This window comes from Eleutherodactylus coqui, chromosome 2 (assembly GCF_035609145.1).
Source record: "Eleutherodactylus coqui strain aEleCoq1 chromosome 2, aEleCoq1.hap1, whole genome shotgun sequence".
Classification (NCBI taxonomy): Eukaryota; Metazoa; Chordata; class Amphibia; order Anura; family Eleutherodactylidae; genus Eleutherodactylus; species Eleutherodactylus coqui.
Window position 1 is genome coordinate 343,795,142 of NC_089838.1, and position 17,700 is coordinate 343,812,841.

The window sequence follows — 17,700 nt, forward strand, 5'->3', positions numbered from 1 at the left end:
GGGTGCCTCATTGTTTGGGGTTATGCTGGATGGTGCCTCATGGTTTGGGGTTATGGTGGAGGGTGTTTCATGGTTTGGGGCTATGTTGGAGGGTGCATTATGGTTTGGGGCTATGGTGGAGAGGGTATATCATGGTTTGGGGTTCTGTTGGAGGTTGTCTCATGGGTATGTTGGAGGGTGCCTCATGGTTTGGGGCTATGGTGAAGAGTGTATATCATGGTTTGGGGTTATGTTGGAGGGTGCCTCATGGTTTGGGGTTATGGTGGAGAGCGTATATCATGGTTTGGGGCTATGTTGGAGGGTGCCTCATGGTTTTGGGTTATGGTGGAGGGTGCCTCATGGTTTTGGGTTATGGTGGAGGGTGCCTCATGGTTTGGGGTTATGTTGGAGGGTGCCTCATGGTTTGGGGTTATGTTGGAGGGTGCCTCATGGTTTGGGGTTATGGTGGAGGGTGTCTCATGGTTTGAGGCTATGTCGGAGGGTGCATTATGGTTTGGGGCTATGGTGGAGAGGGTATATCATGGTTTGGGGTTATGTTGGAGGGTGCCTCATGGTTTGGGGTTATGGTGGAGGGTGTCTCATGGTTTGAGGCTATGTCGGAGGGTGCATTATGGTTTGGGGCTATGGTGGAGAGGGTATATCATGGTTTGGGGTTATGTTGGAGGGTGCCTCATGGTTTGGGGTAATGTTGGATGGTGCCTCATGGTTTGGGGCTATGATGGAGAGCGTATATCATGGTTTGGGGCTATGTTGGAGGGTGCCTCATGGTTTGGGGTAACGGTGGAGAATGCCTCGTGGTTTGGGGTTATGGTGGAGGGTGCCTTATGGTTTGGGGTTATGTTGGAGGATGCCTCATGGTTTGGAGTTACGGTGGAGGGTGCCTCATGGTTTGGAGTTACGGTGGAGGGTGCCTCATTTTTTAGGGTTATGGTGGAGGGTGCATATAGTTTGGAGCTATTTTGGAGAATTCGTCATAGTTTGGGGTTATAGTTGAGGCATATTATGGTTTGGGGCTGCTTTGCTCCTCGTGGCCTGAATGTTTTGGGATTCTTGAGGAAACAATGATTTCTGAAGTAGATTACAACATCTTACAGGAGGATGTAAAGGCAGCTGTCCAGGAACTCAAGAGATGTTGGGTGATGCAACAAGACAAATGACCAAAGCATACAAGTAATCAAACAAGTAATGGTGGAAACCGAAGATTTGTGGGGTTCATACAGCATTTTTTTATCACTTTTTTGTGGGGTTTTTTTTTCGGGGGGCAGAATGAACAAATAAAGCTTTGTGGCTTCTTTTTCGTACATAGCGTTTGCTGCGCAGGATGAAAAGTGTGTTCAATTTGTGGTAGGTAATTAGTATTTTGTAGCCACCACTAATTCTGTTTGTGCCATATGTGATGCCCAGTCTGAAAAGCCTCCTCTATTTTCCCCAGCAGAGATAACGGGGATGACACTTTCGATGACACTTTCTTGTCCCGCAGAGTGTTTGACTTTCAAGGTAGAGAATTGACTTTGGGCTGAGTGCTCTCCACCAGTATTGTGCTCCATTCAATGGGGGCTATAAAGTGCTGACACACAATAGGAGGCTTCTTAACACAAAATTCACCTATTAAGATCTTATCAGCCAAGGGTGAAGCTATAACCCAAGGAGGCAGTGAATAAACATCTCACTAGAGTCCAACTCTCCTTAGTGGTGAAACCCCAGCAGATGTGGACTTTACTAGAAAAGCCTTCTGTAGAAATATGAACGCATGTCCTGATCTGCTTATCTCTGCCTTTACCATTGACATACATGGTGTTGTACCCAGGGGCGCCCCTACTATGAGGTGACCTGAGACTGCTGCCTCAGGCGGCTGTCCGCGGGACCTCACAGGGGCAGCGGGATGCCATCCAGCTGGAAATTACTTTTTACCGGCCATTAATAGCTGGTAAGCAATCATTGCCAGCTGGGAGCCGGCGGGGCAACAATCCAACAAGCATTTCCCCCAACGAGCAGCTCTGGTCTGACAGCGGCCACTGCTAAGTCTGTGAAATCTGACCCCCCCCACCACTAATATAATGGCGGTCACTGTTACTACTGGGTCCACTAACAGGCTCACTATTATTATTGGGGCCACAAACGAGGTCACTATTAATACTTGGGCCATGAACAAGAACACTACTACCATACTACTGAAGCCACCATTACCACTGCGGCAATTAAGGGGGTCACTATTACTCTTGGGGCCACTATTGGGAGTACTACTACCACTGGGGCCATTAAGATGCCTGCTATTATTATTGGAGCACTATTACTGTCATTTCAGACAATGCTCAATGGTACAAATATGTGTTGGGTATCTTGTGTGTTGGTGCTTTCAATACCTGTAAATGTTTACTTTTTTGTGGGTCCCCATGTCACACTTCGCCTCAGGCAGCAAAAAGGCCTGGAGGTACCCTAAACAGTGTGGGCAATGACCCCAAAGTATAAGGGAACCATTGAGGCAAAGCTTGTGGACTAATCCTATGGGGGAACGGCCAACCAATCTCCATTTACCTTTCTAGTGATGGCCTTTTTCACAGGCTGATTGCCCGAATGTCCGGTCGCTGTATGATTGGGCCATGTGAAGGGGACTTCATTCGCCCCAGAAGCAACTAAGTGCTCATTCATTAGAGAACAGGCCATGTCAAGGGTGTCGGACAGACGTGGATCCACCTTGTCACACAATGGCTCTGGGCTATCAGAGGTGGTAGTCCCTTAGGGAACCCCGTTTTCACACTTAACCCCCTCCAGGCAGGGGATATGGTCTTGGCTGCAGGGTCCTCAACCGTTACACTCACAGATAGTCCAGTCCGATGGCAGGTTCGAAGCGTCATACCTGAAGGTCTGAACAGACGTGTGTCACAGATATAAACAACGCCTAAGCTTAAAGGGGACCAGTCACCGCCCATAAACTAAGTCATGGTGCAATTGGGGGGGAGGGGAGTCAGGGATGGACTTTAATACTCACCTGGTCCTATAGACTTGTATGGGAGAGTGCAGCCACGGCAATCAGAGAGCGGGTAAGTAGAACAACTGCATCACCCCTGGACTCAGGTAGGTGACCACTTCCCTTTAGTTTACACATACCTGCTCTTACAGCTCACCATTTATTCATCTAAAAAGTAGAAGGCCTAAAATCCGCACCAACAAGCACTGGAGTGGGACCTACAGGGACATACGGGGACCTACAAGAAACTACAGTGAGTTACAGAGACTTACAGGGACATACAGAAAACTACAGGGACCTACAGGGACCTACGGGGACATACGGTGACCTACAGGAAACTACAGTGACTTACAGAGACTTACAGGGACATACGGGGACATACAGAAAACTACAGAGACTTACAGAGACTTACAGGGACCTACAGGGACCTACGGGGAGATACGGTGACCTACAGGAAACTACAGTGACTTACAGAGACTTACAGGGACCTACAGGGACATACGGGGACATACAGAAAACTACAGTGACTTACAGAGACCTACAGGGACCTACAGAAAACTACAGAGACTTAGAGGGACATACAGGGACCTACAGTGACATACAGAAAACTACAGTGACTTACAGGGACCTATAGAGACCTACAGGAAACTACAGAGACTTACAGGGACCTACAGAAACATACAGGGACCTATAGAGACTTACAGGGACCTACGTGAAACTACAGAGACCTACAGCGATCTACAGGGACCTACAGAAACATACAGGCACATACAGAGAGTTACAGGGAGCTACAGGAAACTACAGGGACATACAAAAAACTACAGTGACTTACAGAGACCTACAGGGACCTATAGAGACTTACAGGGACCTACGGGAAACTGCAGAGACCTACAGCGATCTACAAGTACCTACAAAAACATACAGGGACCTATAGGAACATACAGGGACCTATAGAGACTTACAGGGACCTACAGGAACATACTGGGACCTACAGCAAACCCACAGGGACCTACAGAGACTTACGGGAACCTATAGGAACCTACAGATACATACAGAGACCTTCCGCCTCCCACTGATTTCAAAGCGCAGATTTGGTGCATTTTTTGCAAGGATCATGCACCAATTATTGACCTGCGGCTTTTCTTCATGTGATGCCGATCTGCTAATGAAAAACACAATATGATCCAGGAATCCATAGTCCCACAGAAATCAATAGGGAAAACTCTGGGCCATTGGGACTTGTGACCGTCTCCGCTGATCTCCGGCTCCATCCTCCCTATAATGTTAGGTCATCAGCTTTGTCACAAGAAATACTAGCCAAGGTTTAACAAGGGGGCGTGGTTTGGGTTATGGTGGGGCGTGGCTTATCATGATGTATGTTTTTAACTCCACTATTTCAGTGGCTACTCTAGCAATAGTAAGCCTCGTTAGTGACCCCAGTAGTAATAGTGACCCCCATTAGTGACCCTAGTAGTAATAGTAATCCCCGTTAGTGACCCCAGTAGTAATAGTGACCCTAGTAGTAATAGTAATCCCCGTTAGTGACCCCAGTAGTAATAGTGACCCCCATTAGTGACCCTAGTAGCAATAGTAATCCCCGTTAGTGACCCCAGTAGTAATAGTGACCCTAGTAGTAATAGTAACCCCTGTTAATGACCCCCATTAGTGACCCCAGTAGTAATAGTGACCCCCATTAGTGACCCCAGTAGTAATAGTGACCCCCATTAGTGACTCCAGTAGTGATAGTGACCCCCGTTAGGGACCCCAGTAGTGATAGTGACCCCAGTAGTAGTAATGACCCCCATTAGTGACCCTAGTAGTAATAATGACCCCCGTTAATAACCCTCATGAGTGACTCCAGTAGTGAGTGACCCCCGTTAGTGACCCCAGTAGTAATAATGACCTCCATTAGTGACCCCAGCAGTAATAGTGACCCCCGTAGTATTAGTGACCCCCGTTGGTGACCCTAGTTGTATTAGTGACCTCAGTAGTAATAATGACCCCCATTAGTGACCCTAGTAGTAATAATGACCCCCATTAGTAACCCCTGTAGTATTAGTGACCCCCATTAGTGACCCCAGTAGTAATAATGACCCCCATTAGTAACCCCTGTAGTATTAGTGACCCCCATTAGTGACCCCAGTAGTAATAATGACCCCCATTAGTGACTCTAGTAGTAATAATGACCCCCATTAGTGATTCCAGTAGTGATAGTGACCCCCCCTTAGTGACCCCAGTAGTAATAATGACCCCCGTTAGTGACCCTAGCAGTAATTGTGACCCCCATTAGTAATAGTGACCCCCATTAGTAATAGTGACCCCCATTAGTGACCCTACTAGTAATAGTGACCCCCGTAGTATGAGTGACCCCCATTAGTGACCCCAGTAGTAATAGTGACCCCCATTAGTGACCCCAGTAGTAATAATGACCCTCGTTAGTGACCCCTATAGTGATAGTGACCCCTGTTAGTGACCCCAGTAGTAATAATGACCCCAATAGTAATAATGACCGTCGTTAGTGACTCCAGTAGTAATAGTAACCCCTGCTAATGAACCCAATAGTAATAGTGACCCCTGTTAGTGACCCCAGTAGTAATAGTGACCCATTGGTGACCCCAGTAGTAATAGTGACCCCAATAGTAATAATGACCGTCGCTAGTGACCCAATAGTAATAGTGACCCCGTTAGTGACCCCAATAGTAATAGTGACTCCAGTAGTAATAGTAACCCTCGTTAGTGATCCCAGTAGTAATAGTGACCCCCATTAGTGACCCTAGTAGTAACAGTGACGCCGATTAGTGACCCTAGTAGTAATAGTAACCTCGTTAGTGACCCCCATTAGTCACTCCAGTAGTAATAGTAATTCCCATTAGTGACTCCAGTAGTGATAGCGACTCCCGTTAGTGACCGCAGTAGTAATAGTAACCCCCATTAATTACCCCCATTAGTGACCCCAGTAGTAATAGTAATCTCCGTTAGTGACCCCAGTAGTAATGGTGACCCCGATTAGTGACCCTAGTAGTAATAGTAACCCCCGTTAGTGACCCCCATTAGTGACTCCAGTAGTAATAGTAATCCCCATTAGTGACTCCAGTAGTGATAGCGACTCCCATTAATGACCCATTAGTGACCCCAGTAGTAATAGTAATCTCCGTTAGTGACCCCAGTAGTAATAGTGACCCCCGTTACTGACCCCAGTAGTAATAGTAATCCCCATTAGTGACCCTAGTAGTAATAGTAACCCCTGTTAATGACCCCCATTAGTGACCCCAGTAGTAATAGTAATCTCCGTTAGTGACCCCAGTAGTAATAGTGACCCCCATTAGTGACCCTAGTAGTAATAGTAACCCCCGTTAGTGACCCCAGTAGTAATAGTGACCCCCATTAGTGACCAAAGTAGTAATAGTGACCCCAGTAGTAATAGTAACCCCCATTAGTGACCCTAGTAGTAATAGTGACTCCCATGGTGGAAACCACAGCCAGTTAGCAGGGGAACCGGCCAGCGCATTCACTAAACTGAAGCTTCATTCTAGATGCTGCCTGCTGCTGTAAACTCGCAGAGGAACCCGGACTCCATCCGCCTCATACACGTCACATAGATGTCCGACTCTCCTGTACACGTTACATAGATGTCCGTCACCCCTGTACACGTTACATAGATGTCCGACACCCCTGTACACGTTACATAGATGTCCGTCACCCCTGTACACGTTACATAGATGTCCGTCACCCCCGTACGCGTTACATAGATGTCCGTCACCCCTGTACGCGTTACATAGATGTCCGTCACCCCTGTACACGTTACATAGATGTCCGTCACCCCTGTACGCGTTACATAGATGTCCGTCACCCCTGTACGCGTTACATAGATGTCCGTCACCCCTGTACGCGGTACATAGATGTCCGTCACCCCTGTACGCGGTACATAGATGTCCGTCACCCCTGTACGCGGTACATAGATGTCCGTCACCCCTGTACGCGTCACATAGACGTCCGTCACCCCTGTACGCGTCACATAGACGTCCGACACCCCTGTACGCTTCACATAGACGTCCGACACCCCTGTACGCGTCACATAGACGTCCGACACCCCTGTACGCGTCACATAGACGTCCGACACCCCTGTACGCTTCACATAGACGTCCGACACCCCTGTACGCGTCACATAGACGTCCGACACCCCTGTACGCGTCACATAGACGTCCGACACCCCTGTACGCGTCACATAGACGTCCGACACCCCTGTACGCGTCACATAGACGTCCGACACCCCTGTACGCGGTACATAGACGTCCGACACCCCTGTACGCGGTACACAGACGTCCGACACCCCTGTACGCGGTACACAGACGTCTGACACCCCTGTACGCGGTACACAGACGTCTGACACCCCTGTACGCGGTACACAGACGTCTGACACCCCTGTACGCGGTACACAGACGTCCGACACCCCTGTACGCGGTACACAGACGTCCGTCACCCCTGTACGCGGTACACAGACGTCCGTCACCCCTGTACGCGGTACATAGACGTGTGACACCCCTGTACGCGGTACATAGACGTGTGACACCCCTGTACGCGTTACATAGATGTCCGACACCCCTGTACACGTTACATAGATGTGTGACACCCCTGTACACGGTACATAGATGTCCGACACCCCTGTACGCGTTACATAGATGTCCGACACCCCTGTACGCGTTACATAGATGTCCGACACCCCTGTACGCGTTACATAGATGTCCGACACCCCTGTACGCGTCACATAGATGTCCGACACCCCTGTACGCGTTACATAGATGTCCGACACCCCTGTACGCGTTACATAGACGTGTGACACCCCTGTACACGTTACATAGATGTCCGACACCCCTGTACTTTCTCTTACAGCTCCGACACTTGATATGAGTTCCGCATTAAAGTGTTTAATGAACATCAGAGCCCCGAGGTGTTTGTGTTGTCTGTGATCAGCAGCGATGGATGCCGGTGACAGGAGGAGCTGCAAGAGTATCTCCTCCAGGTGTATATAGAAAACGCCACCAACAAAGCAGTCCATGTTGTGTGTGAATACAAGGTGTCTGCTCAGACTCCTCCCACTAAGGGGTGGGACTACTCTGCAGGTATATATATATAATATAAGGATGAATGGTAGGGGACACTCACCGACAGGATGGCTCAGGAGAAGGAGGAGGAACGAAATGGAGGGGATGAGAAGTTAGTTATGCTGGAGTTACCTGAGACTAAGCGAAGGAGGGGGGAAAGTAAAGCCGAGAGTGAGATGACTGAGAGTGAAGTCTACTCCTACATCCCGAAACAGAAGGAGAATCAAAGCGCCATCGTTGTCCTAGGGAAGAGGATCCTGACATGTATGAGACGTAAGTCAGAGCCATTCTAATATCTGCACAGCTAGCTATCAATATACTGCGATCACACATATCCATCAGTGCAATATCATCAGTCACACCGATATCCATCAGTGCAATATCATCAGTCACACCGATATCCATCAGTGCAATATCATCACACCGATATCCATCAGTCTAATATCATCAGTCACACCGATATCCATCAGTATAATATCATCAGTCACACCAATATCATCAGTATTATATCAGTCACATCGATATCCATCAGTGCAATATCATCAGTCACACCGATATCCATCAGTGCAATATCATCAGTCACACCGATATCATCAGTATTATATCATCAGTCACACCGATATCCATCAGTGTAATATCATCAGTCACACTGATATAATCAGTATTATATCAGTCACACCGATATCCAGCAGTATTATGTCATCAGTCACACCGATATCATCAGTATAATATCATCAATAACACCGATATCCATCAGTATATAATCAGTCACACCGATATCTATCAGTGTAATATCTTCAGTCACACCGATATCTATCAGTGTAATATCTTCAGTCACACCGATATCATCAGTATTATATCATCAGTCACACCGATATCCATCAGTGTAATATCATCAGTCACACCGATATCCATCAGTATAATATCATCAATCACACCGCTATCATCAGTATTCTATCATCAGTCACACCGATATCTATAAGTATATAATCAGTCACACCGATATCCCTCAGTGTAATATCATCAGTCACACCGATATCATCAGTATTATAACATCAGTCACACCGATATCCATCAGTGTAATATCATCAGTCACACCGATATTTATCAGTATAATATCATGAATCACACCGATATTTATCAGTATAATATCATGAATCACACCGATATTTATCAGTATAATATCATGAATCACACCGATATCATCAGTTTTATATCATCAGTCACACCGATATCCATCAGTATATAATCAGTCACACCGATATCCATCAGTGTAATATCATCAGTCACACAGATACCCAGCAGTATTATATCATCAGTCATACCAATATCATCAGTATTATATCATCAGTCGCACCGATATCCATCAGTATAATATTATCAGTCAAACCGATATCATCAGTACATCATCAGTCACACAGATATCCAGCAGTATTATATCATCAGTCATACCGATATCATCAGTATATAATCAATCACACCGATATTCAGCAGTGTAATATCATCAGTCACACCGATATCATCAGTATTATATCATCAGTCACACCGATATCCATCAGTGTAATATCATCAGTCACACCGATATCATCAGTATTATATCATCAGTCACACCGAAATCATCAGTATTATATCATCAGTCACACCGATATCCATCAGTATATAATCAGTCACACCGATATCCATCAGTGTAATATCATCAGTCACACCGATATCATCAGTATTATATCATCAGTCACACCGATATCCATCAGTATTATATCATCAATCACACCGATATCATCCGTATTATATGATCAGTCACACCGATATCCATCAGTATATAATCAGTGACACCGATATCCATCAGTGTAATATCATCAGTCACACCGATATCATCAGTATTATATCATCAGTCACACTGATATCATCAGTATTATATCATCAGTCACACCGATATCCATTAGTATATAATCAGTCACACCGATATCCATCAGTATTATATCATCAGTCACACCGATATCATCAGTATTATATCATCAGTCACACCGATATCCATCAGTATTATATCATCCGTCAAACTGATATCATCAGTATTATATCATCAGTCACACCGATATCATCAGTATATCATCAGTCACACAGATATCCAGCAGTATTATATCATCAGTCATACCAATATCATCAGTATATAATCAGTCACACCGATATCCAGCAGTGTAATATCATCAGTCACACCGATATCATCAGTATTATATCATCAGTCACACTGATATCCATCAGTGTAATATCATCAGTCACACCAATATCATCAGTATTATATCATCAGTCACACCGATATCCATCAGTGTAATATCATCAGTCACACCGATATCCACCAGTATAATATCATCAATCACACCGATATCATCAGTATTATATCATCAGTCATACCGATATCCATCAGTATATAATCAGTCACACCGATATCCATCAGTGTAATATCATCATTCACACCGATATCATCAGTATTATATCATCACACCGATATCATCATTCACACCGATATCATCAGTATTATATCAGTCACACCGATATCATCAGTATTATATCATCAGTATTATATCATCAGTCACACCGATATCCATCAGTGTAATATCATCAGTCACACCGATATCATCAGTATTATATCATCAGTATTATATCATCAGTCACACCGATGTCCATCAGTGTAATATCATCAGTCACACCGATGTCCATCAGTGTAATATCATCAGTCACACCGATGTCCATCAGTATAATATCATCAGTCACACCGATATCATCAGTATTATATCATCAGTCACACCGATTTCCATCAGTGTAATATCATCAATCACACTGATGTCCATCAGTATAATATCATCAATCACACTGATGTCCATCAGTATAATATCATCAGTCACACCGATCTCCATCATTATTAGATCATCAGTCACACTGATATCATCAGCATTATATCATCAGTCACTGCAATATCTATCAGTATTATATCATCAGTCACACCGATATCCATCAGTGTAATATCATCAATCACACCCATATCCAGCAGTATTATATCATCAGTCACACTGATATCCAGCAGTATTATATCATCAGTCACACCAATATCCAGCAGTATTATATCATCAGTCACACTGATGTCCATCAGTGTAATATCATCAGTCACACCGATGTCCATCAGTGTAATATCATCAGTCACACCGATGTCCATCAGTGTAATATCATCAGTCACACCGATGTCCATCAGTGTAATATCATCAGTCACACCGATGTCCATCAGTGTAATATCATCAGTCACACCGATATCCATCAGTATAATATCATCAATCACACCGATATCATCAGTATTATATCATCAGTCACACCGATATCCATCAGTGTAATATCATCAATCACACCGATTTCCATCAGTGTAATATCATCAATCACACCGATATCCATCAGCGTAATATCATCAGTCACACCGATATCCATCAGCGTAATATCATCAGTCACACCGATATCATCAGTATTATATCATCAGTCTCACCGATATCCAGCAGTATTATATCATCAGTCACACCGATGTCCATCAGTGTAATATCATCAGTCACACTGATATCATCAGTGTAATATCCCCAGTCACACCGATATCCATCTGTATAATATCATCAGTCACACTGATATCATCAGTGTAATATCACCAGTCACACCGATATCCATCTGTATAATATCATCAGTCACACCGATATCCATCAGTATTATGTCATCAATCACACCGATATCCATCAGTATTATATCATCAGTCAAACTGATATCATCAGTATTATATCATCACTAACACCGATGTCCACCAGTGTAATATCATCAGTCACACCGATGTCCACCAGTGTAATATCATCAGTCACACCGATATCCACCAGTGTAATATCATCAGTCACACCGATATCCATCAGTATTATATCATCAGTCACACTGATATCATCAGTATTATATCATCAGTCACACCGATATCCATCAGTATAATATCATCAGTCAAACTGATATCCAACAGTATAATATCATCAATCACACCGATATCCATCAGTATTATATCATCAATCACACCGATATCCATCAGTATTATATCATCAATCACACCGATATCCATCAGTATTAGATCATCAGTCAAACTGATATCCAACAGTATTATATCATCAATCACACCGATATCCATCAGTATTATATCATCAATCACACCGATATCCATCATCATTATATCAATAATCACACAAATACCCATAATTATAATAGCATCATCAGGCTGGTGTCAAACGGTCGTATGCTCATCTACGTTTGCATTTGTTCTGCGAATATGCGCAATGGGCGTTGCGTATTCGCATGCGTGTTTTTTCTGCACTTTTTGCAGGCACGCTCCTACTCATGGATATGGGCAATTAAATTAATGTTTGTTTTTTGCCTGTTTTTGTGTACAAGGACAATAGAGCCGCTGTGTGAGTTTTTTGTGTAAAATAGGCTTATGTGAACAAACCCACTGGAATCAACAGGTTCTATTCACTGCATATTGCGTGTGCAAAACACTGCGCAAATACTTTGGTGAGACGGCGGCCGCACAGATATCCACCACCATTATCCTACACTCAGGCTGATATCTACAATATTAGGCGCCATCAGATCCAGCTGGTGTCTAAAACTGAGAAGAGACAGAATTGGATTGTGCCATTTTATGGGATCTCCTGCTGGCAGCAGGGAATTCTGGGCCACGACATGTCCTGTTCCGTAAACCGCCCGGTGTTCTGCTACAGATGAAGGTATGTGCGATGAGGAGCCTTCAGGACGGGCGTGTCCCCGGGCGTCTCGCTGCGTACACGGGTGGATCGGGTACGGACTCCCATCATCATGCCCTTTGTATCCGCGGCCCCCAACGTCTCCAGCCATTGGGTGTCACTCCATATGGGAAAGGCTTTCAGTGGCGAGGTCATTCAGACGTGAAGGACGCAGCGATGCGAGGTCACGCGGGAATCCTGTGGAGGATCATGGCTTCACATGGTACCAATCGTGTTACAATGAGAACTGCGCGGATTGCTGGTCATGTGACTGCGGCCTACCACTACCATACAACTGAAAACGCTCTCCGAGCCATCAGGCGGCAGCGAGCTCCTTCTCAATGGTCCAGAAGATGGCGCCGCGAGGCTCTTCATCCAGATGCCGCCCCACAGCCCAACATAAGAACTCGGGAAACAGAAAGACGTTTTGTGCCAATGCAGAGTATTCTTGATGCCATAATCCCGGCAGTAGCACCGGTGTGACCTCCCTCGTGAAGGCCTCTCATGGCGTTGCCCACATGATCTCCAGACCGATCCCCGCCATCATTGTGTCCGAGACTAAAGCAGGACAGACCTCCATTACCGTCTCGCTCTGCACCATGACGCCTGTGAGAGCAGTGAGGTCAGTGGATTGCCGGACGTCTGGCTCCTAGGCCATGTGGTGCAAGCGCCCTCTGGTGGTTGGTGCAGACACTGCTCGCCGCCCTAGGCTAGGGACGTGACGTCCATTTTCGCTTGCAGTCAACTATGGTTCGCTATGCGCCATTCTTCTAACGTGACGATCCGTGCGGAGGTTCCCCTCTCTGGACCTCTTGCTGTCATTAGAGGTCATCGGACATCTTGGCCTCCGCCCGCAGCGATCCCGCAGCGATCTGCTGGAGGTATAAACCAAGGTCTCTCCAGTCAAGGATTCCGTGCCTCTCCATGGTGATAACCGTCACGTCAACGAACAGGAGGCCTCGCATGATCAAACCGCAAGACGCCATCCGAAGTTTGAGTTTTCATGTGGCTGAAAAAAAAAGTGATTTGGCTTTTATGATTGAAGCCCCTCCCACATGTCACAGATTGGTGCTATGTGCTTGAAAAGGTGATCATTTGCATATCTGAGCGACACCTACTTCCTGGATTTGCATAACCTTGCGGCTCCTCCTTCTTGGTGTGATGAGAGCCTCACAAAGGCACATGGTGAAGCGCAAAGAAACGAGCGGCCATGCAAGAGTCACATGACCAGGCAGGAGAATCGGGGACCATTAATATGAGATCATTACAGTGCTCAAAGAAATCCCTCAGACTGGAACCCAACAGCCCCCTCTACTGTCCAAAAGCGGCCCTCATGCAGGAGAGCGCCCCTCGGAGGTGGAGGCCTGCAGCGGGTGATGTGTTCTCCAGCGAGCCCCGACCTCACCTGCATGGCTGCAGAAGAAGTCTTAGAAGTTCTCCAAGATGCGGGACCCCCTACCAGAGTCCGTGCCGCGGAGCTGAGAGCAGCCCCCCCCAGTTCATTAGTCGTTAGAGACCTTCTGTCCTTGTTGTGGACGGTCCGTATGATAAGATCTTAGAGCACGGAGTTCTACAAGGTGAGAGACCATCATCCATCTCCTGTCTGTTGTTTCAGCGGTGGGCCAGGCCCTGCGGGGGGCGCTCAAGCGTGTAGGAGAAGACTGGATCTTCCTGTTCTTGCTGGGAATCAGTATGGCGACTATCAGCTTCGGACTGGATGTGACCATTGCCAAATTACAGCGAGGTGGGTGACGCTAAACCTTGTATCCACAGTACAGACGCCCCACCCTCCGACCACTGGATATGGGATGAACCCTTCATCACAGTGGCCGGCCATACTTACCGCTATACGGCGTGCACTACAACCCTACTGCAGGTTGTCAGGCACGTCCACATGGATCCCCCTCAGCAGAGGCTCCGCCATCTTGGATTGCTATCGTTGCGCCCCCCCCCCCCCCCCCCCCCTAACACTTCTATAGGAGTCATGTGATAATAAATTCTCCTCCTCTAACCCTTTCTATCACCTGCAGTCAACCTGTGGATGTACGACGCGCTGGAGTACCGATACCTGCAGTACTTCTCCTGGGTGCTCTACCACATCCTGCTCATGACCGTCTCAGCTGCCGTAGCCAAATATATCGCTCCACAAGCTGCAGGTAAGTGGCCAAAAACAAAGATGTACAAAGATCCGCCCCCTGCAGGGAGTAATGAGCCCCGCCCACTGCTGGGTGTTGTATACAGCAGGGAGCTATGAGCCCCGCCCCCTGCTGGGTGTTATATACAGCAGGGAGCTATGAGCCCCGCCCCCTGCTGGGTGTTATATACAGCAGGGAACTATGAGCCCCGCCCCCTGCCGGGTGTTGTATACAGCAGGGAGCTTTGAGCCCCGCCCACTGCTGGGTGTTGTATACAGCAGGGAGCTTTGAGCCCCGCCTCCTGCCAGGTGTTGTATACAGCAGGGAGCTATGAGCCCGCCACGTGACGGGTGTTGTATACAGCAGGGAGCTATGAGCCCGCCCCCTGCCAGGTGTTGTATACAGCAGAGAGCTATGAGCCCGCCCCCTGCCGGGTGTTTTATACAGTATGGAGCTATGAGCCCGCCCCCTGCCGGGTGTTTTATACAGTATGGAGCTATGAGCCCGCCCCCTGCCGGGTGTTGTATACAGCAGGGAGCTATGAGCCCGCCCCCTGCCGGGTGTTTTATACAGCAGGGAGCTATGAGCCCGCCTCTGCCGGGTGTTGTATACAGCAGAGAGCTATGAGCCCGCCCCCTGCTGGGTGTTTTATACAGTATGGAGCTATGAGCCCGCCCCCTGCCGGGTGTTGTATACAGCAGGGAGCTATGAGCCCGCCCCCTGCCGGGTGTTTTATACAGTATGGAGCTATGAGCCCGCCCCCTGCCGGGTGTTTTATACAGTATGGAGCTATGACCCCTGCCTCCTGCCAGGTGTTGTATACAGCAGGGAGCTATGAGCCCGCCACGTGACGGGTGTTGTATACAGCAGGGAGCTATGAGCCCGCCCCCTGCCAGGTGTTGTATACAGCAGAGAGCTATGAGCCCGCCCCCTGCCGGGTGTTTTATACAGTATGGAGCTATGAGCCCGCCCCCTGCCGGGTGTTTTATACAGTATGGAGCTATGACCCCTGCCTCCTGCCAGGTGTTGTATACAGCAGGGAGCTATGAGCCCGCCACGTGACGGGTGTTGTATACAGCAGGGAGCTATGAGCCCGCCCCCTGCCAGGTGTTGTATACAGCAGAGAGCTATGAGCCCGCCCCCTGCCGGGTGTTTTATACAGTATGGAGCTATGAGCCCGCCCCCTGCCGGGTGTTTTATACAGTATGGAGCTATGAGCCCGCCCCCTGCCGGGTGTTTTATACAGCAGGGAGCTATGAGCCCGCCTCTGCCGGGTGTTTTATACAGTATGGAGCTATGAGCCCGCCCCCTGCCGGGTGTTTTATACAGTATGGAGCTATGAGCCCGCCCCCTGCCGGGTGTTGTATACAGCAGGGAGCTATGAGCCCGCCCCCTGCCGGGTGTTTTATACAGCAGGGAGCTATGAGCCCGCCTCTGCCGGGTGTTGTATACAGCAGGGAGCTATGAGCCCGCCCCCTGCCGGGTGTTGTATACAGCAGGGAGCTATGAGCCCGCCCCCTGCCGGGTGTTGTATACAGCAGGGAGCTATGAGCCCGCCCCCTGCCGGGTGTTGTATACAGCAGGGAGCTATGAGCCCGCCCCCTGCCGGGTGTTTTATACAGTAGGGAGCTATGAGCCCGCCCCCTGCCGGGTGTTGTATACAGCAGGGAGCTATGAGCCCGCCCCCTGCCGGGTGTTTTATACAGCAGGGAGCTATGAGCCCGCCCCCTGCCGGGCGATACAGTAATACAATGATTTTATCCTTCGCAGGGTCTGGAATCCCGGAGATTAAGGTCACGCTGCGCGGAGTTGTCTTGGCCGAGTTCTTCACTTTGCGCACATTTCTGGCCAAGCTGATTGGCGTGACGTGCACGCTGGCCGCCGGGAGCACCATATTTCTGGGGAAAGTGGTATGTATTGTTCCCTGGGAGGGATGATAAAACAAGGAGGAACAGCAGAGCTGTGTGTGCGGAGGTCGGTGCGGGAATAGCAGTGCTGTGTCTGCTCCGTGTGCTAGAATGTTCTGTCTTCTATCCGCAGGGACCCTTCGTACATATGGCCACCATTCTTGCAACTCTTCTAGGAAGACTCATGGTGAAACTTGTTGGAGCTAAAGAGGTGGGACGCCCTATGTGTGACATCATCGGGTGGGACGCCCTATATGTGACGTTGTGGGGTGGGACGCCCTATGTGTGATGTCGTGGGGTGGGACGCCCTATGTGTGACATCATCAGGTGGGACGCCCTATGTGTGACATCATCGGGTGGGACGCCCTATGTGTGACATCATCGGGTGGGACGCCCTATGTGTGACATCATCGGGTGGGACGCCCTATGTGTGACATCATCAGGTGGGACGCCCTATGTGTGACATCATCGGGTGGGACGCCCTATATGTGACGTTGTGGGGTGGGACGCCCTATGTGTGATGTCATGGGGTGGGACGCCCTATGTGTGACATCATCAGGTGGGACGCCCTATATGTGACGTTGTGGGGTGGGACGCCCTATGTGTGATGTCATCGGGTGGGACGCCCTATATGTGACGTTGTAGAGTAGGACGCCCTATGTGTGATGTTGTGGGGCGAGATGCCCTATTATGTAACATCATCGGGTGGGACGCCCTATATGTGACGTTGTGGGGTGGGACGCCCTATGTGTGATGTCATGGGGTGGGATGCCCTATGTGTGACAT

At 48.0% G+C, this 17,700-nt stretch overlaps 1 protein-coding gene across 3 annotated transcripts in view; it reads left to right on the plus strand.

The window, feature by feature from the left end:
* Positions 1-8,137: 8,137 nt before the first annotated feature.
* Positions 8,138-17,700, plus strand: part of LOC136613088 (chloride channel protein ClC-Kb-like) — a 48,849-nt gene continuing 39,286 nt past the window's right edge. For all 3 annotated transcript variants that reach the window (XM_066593929.1, XM_066593930.1, XM_066593931.1), the window contains exons 1-5: positions 8,138-8,343; positions 14,488-14,616; positions 14,903-15,028; positions 16,778-16,917; positions 17,048-17,125. In XM_066593929.1, the coding sequence (XP_066450026.1) occupies positions 8,139-8,343; positions 14,488-14,616; positions 14,903-15,028; positions 16,778-16,917; positions 17,048-17,125 (678 nt within the window). In that variant the 5' untranslated portion in view covers position 8,138. The remainder of the gene's footprint in view (positions 8,344-14,487; positions 14,617-14,902; positions 15,029-16,777; positions 16,918-17,047; positions 17,126-17,700) is intronic.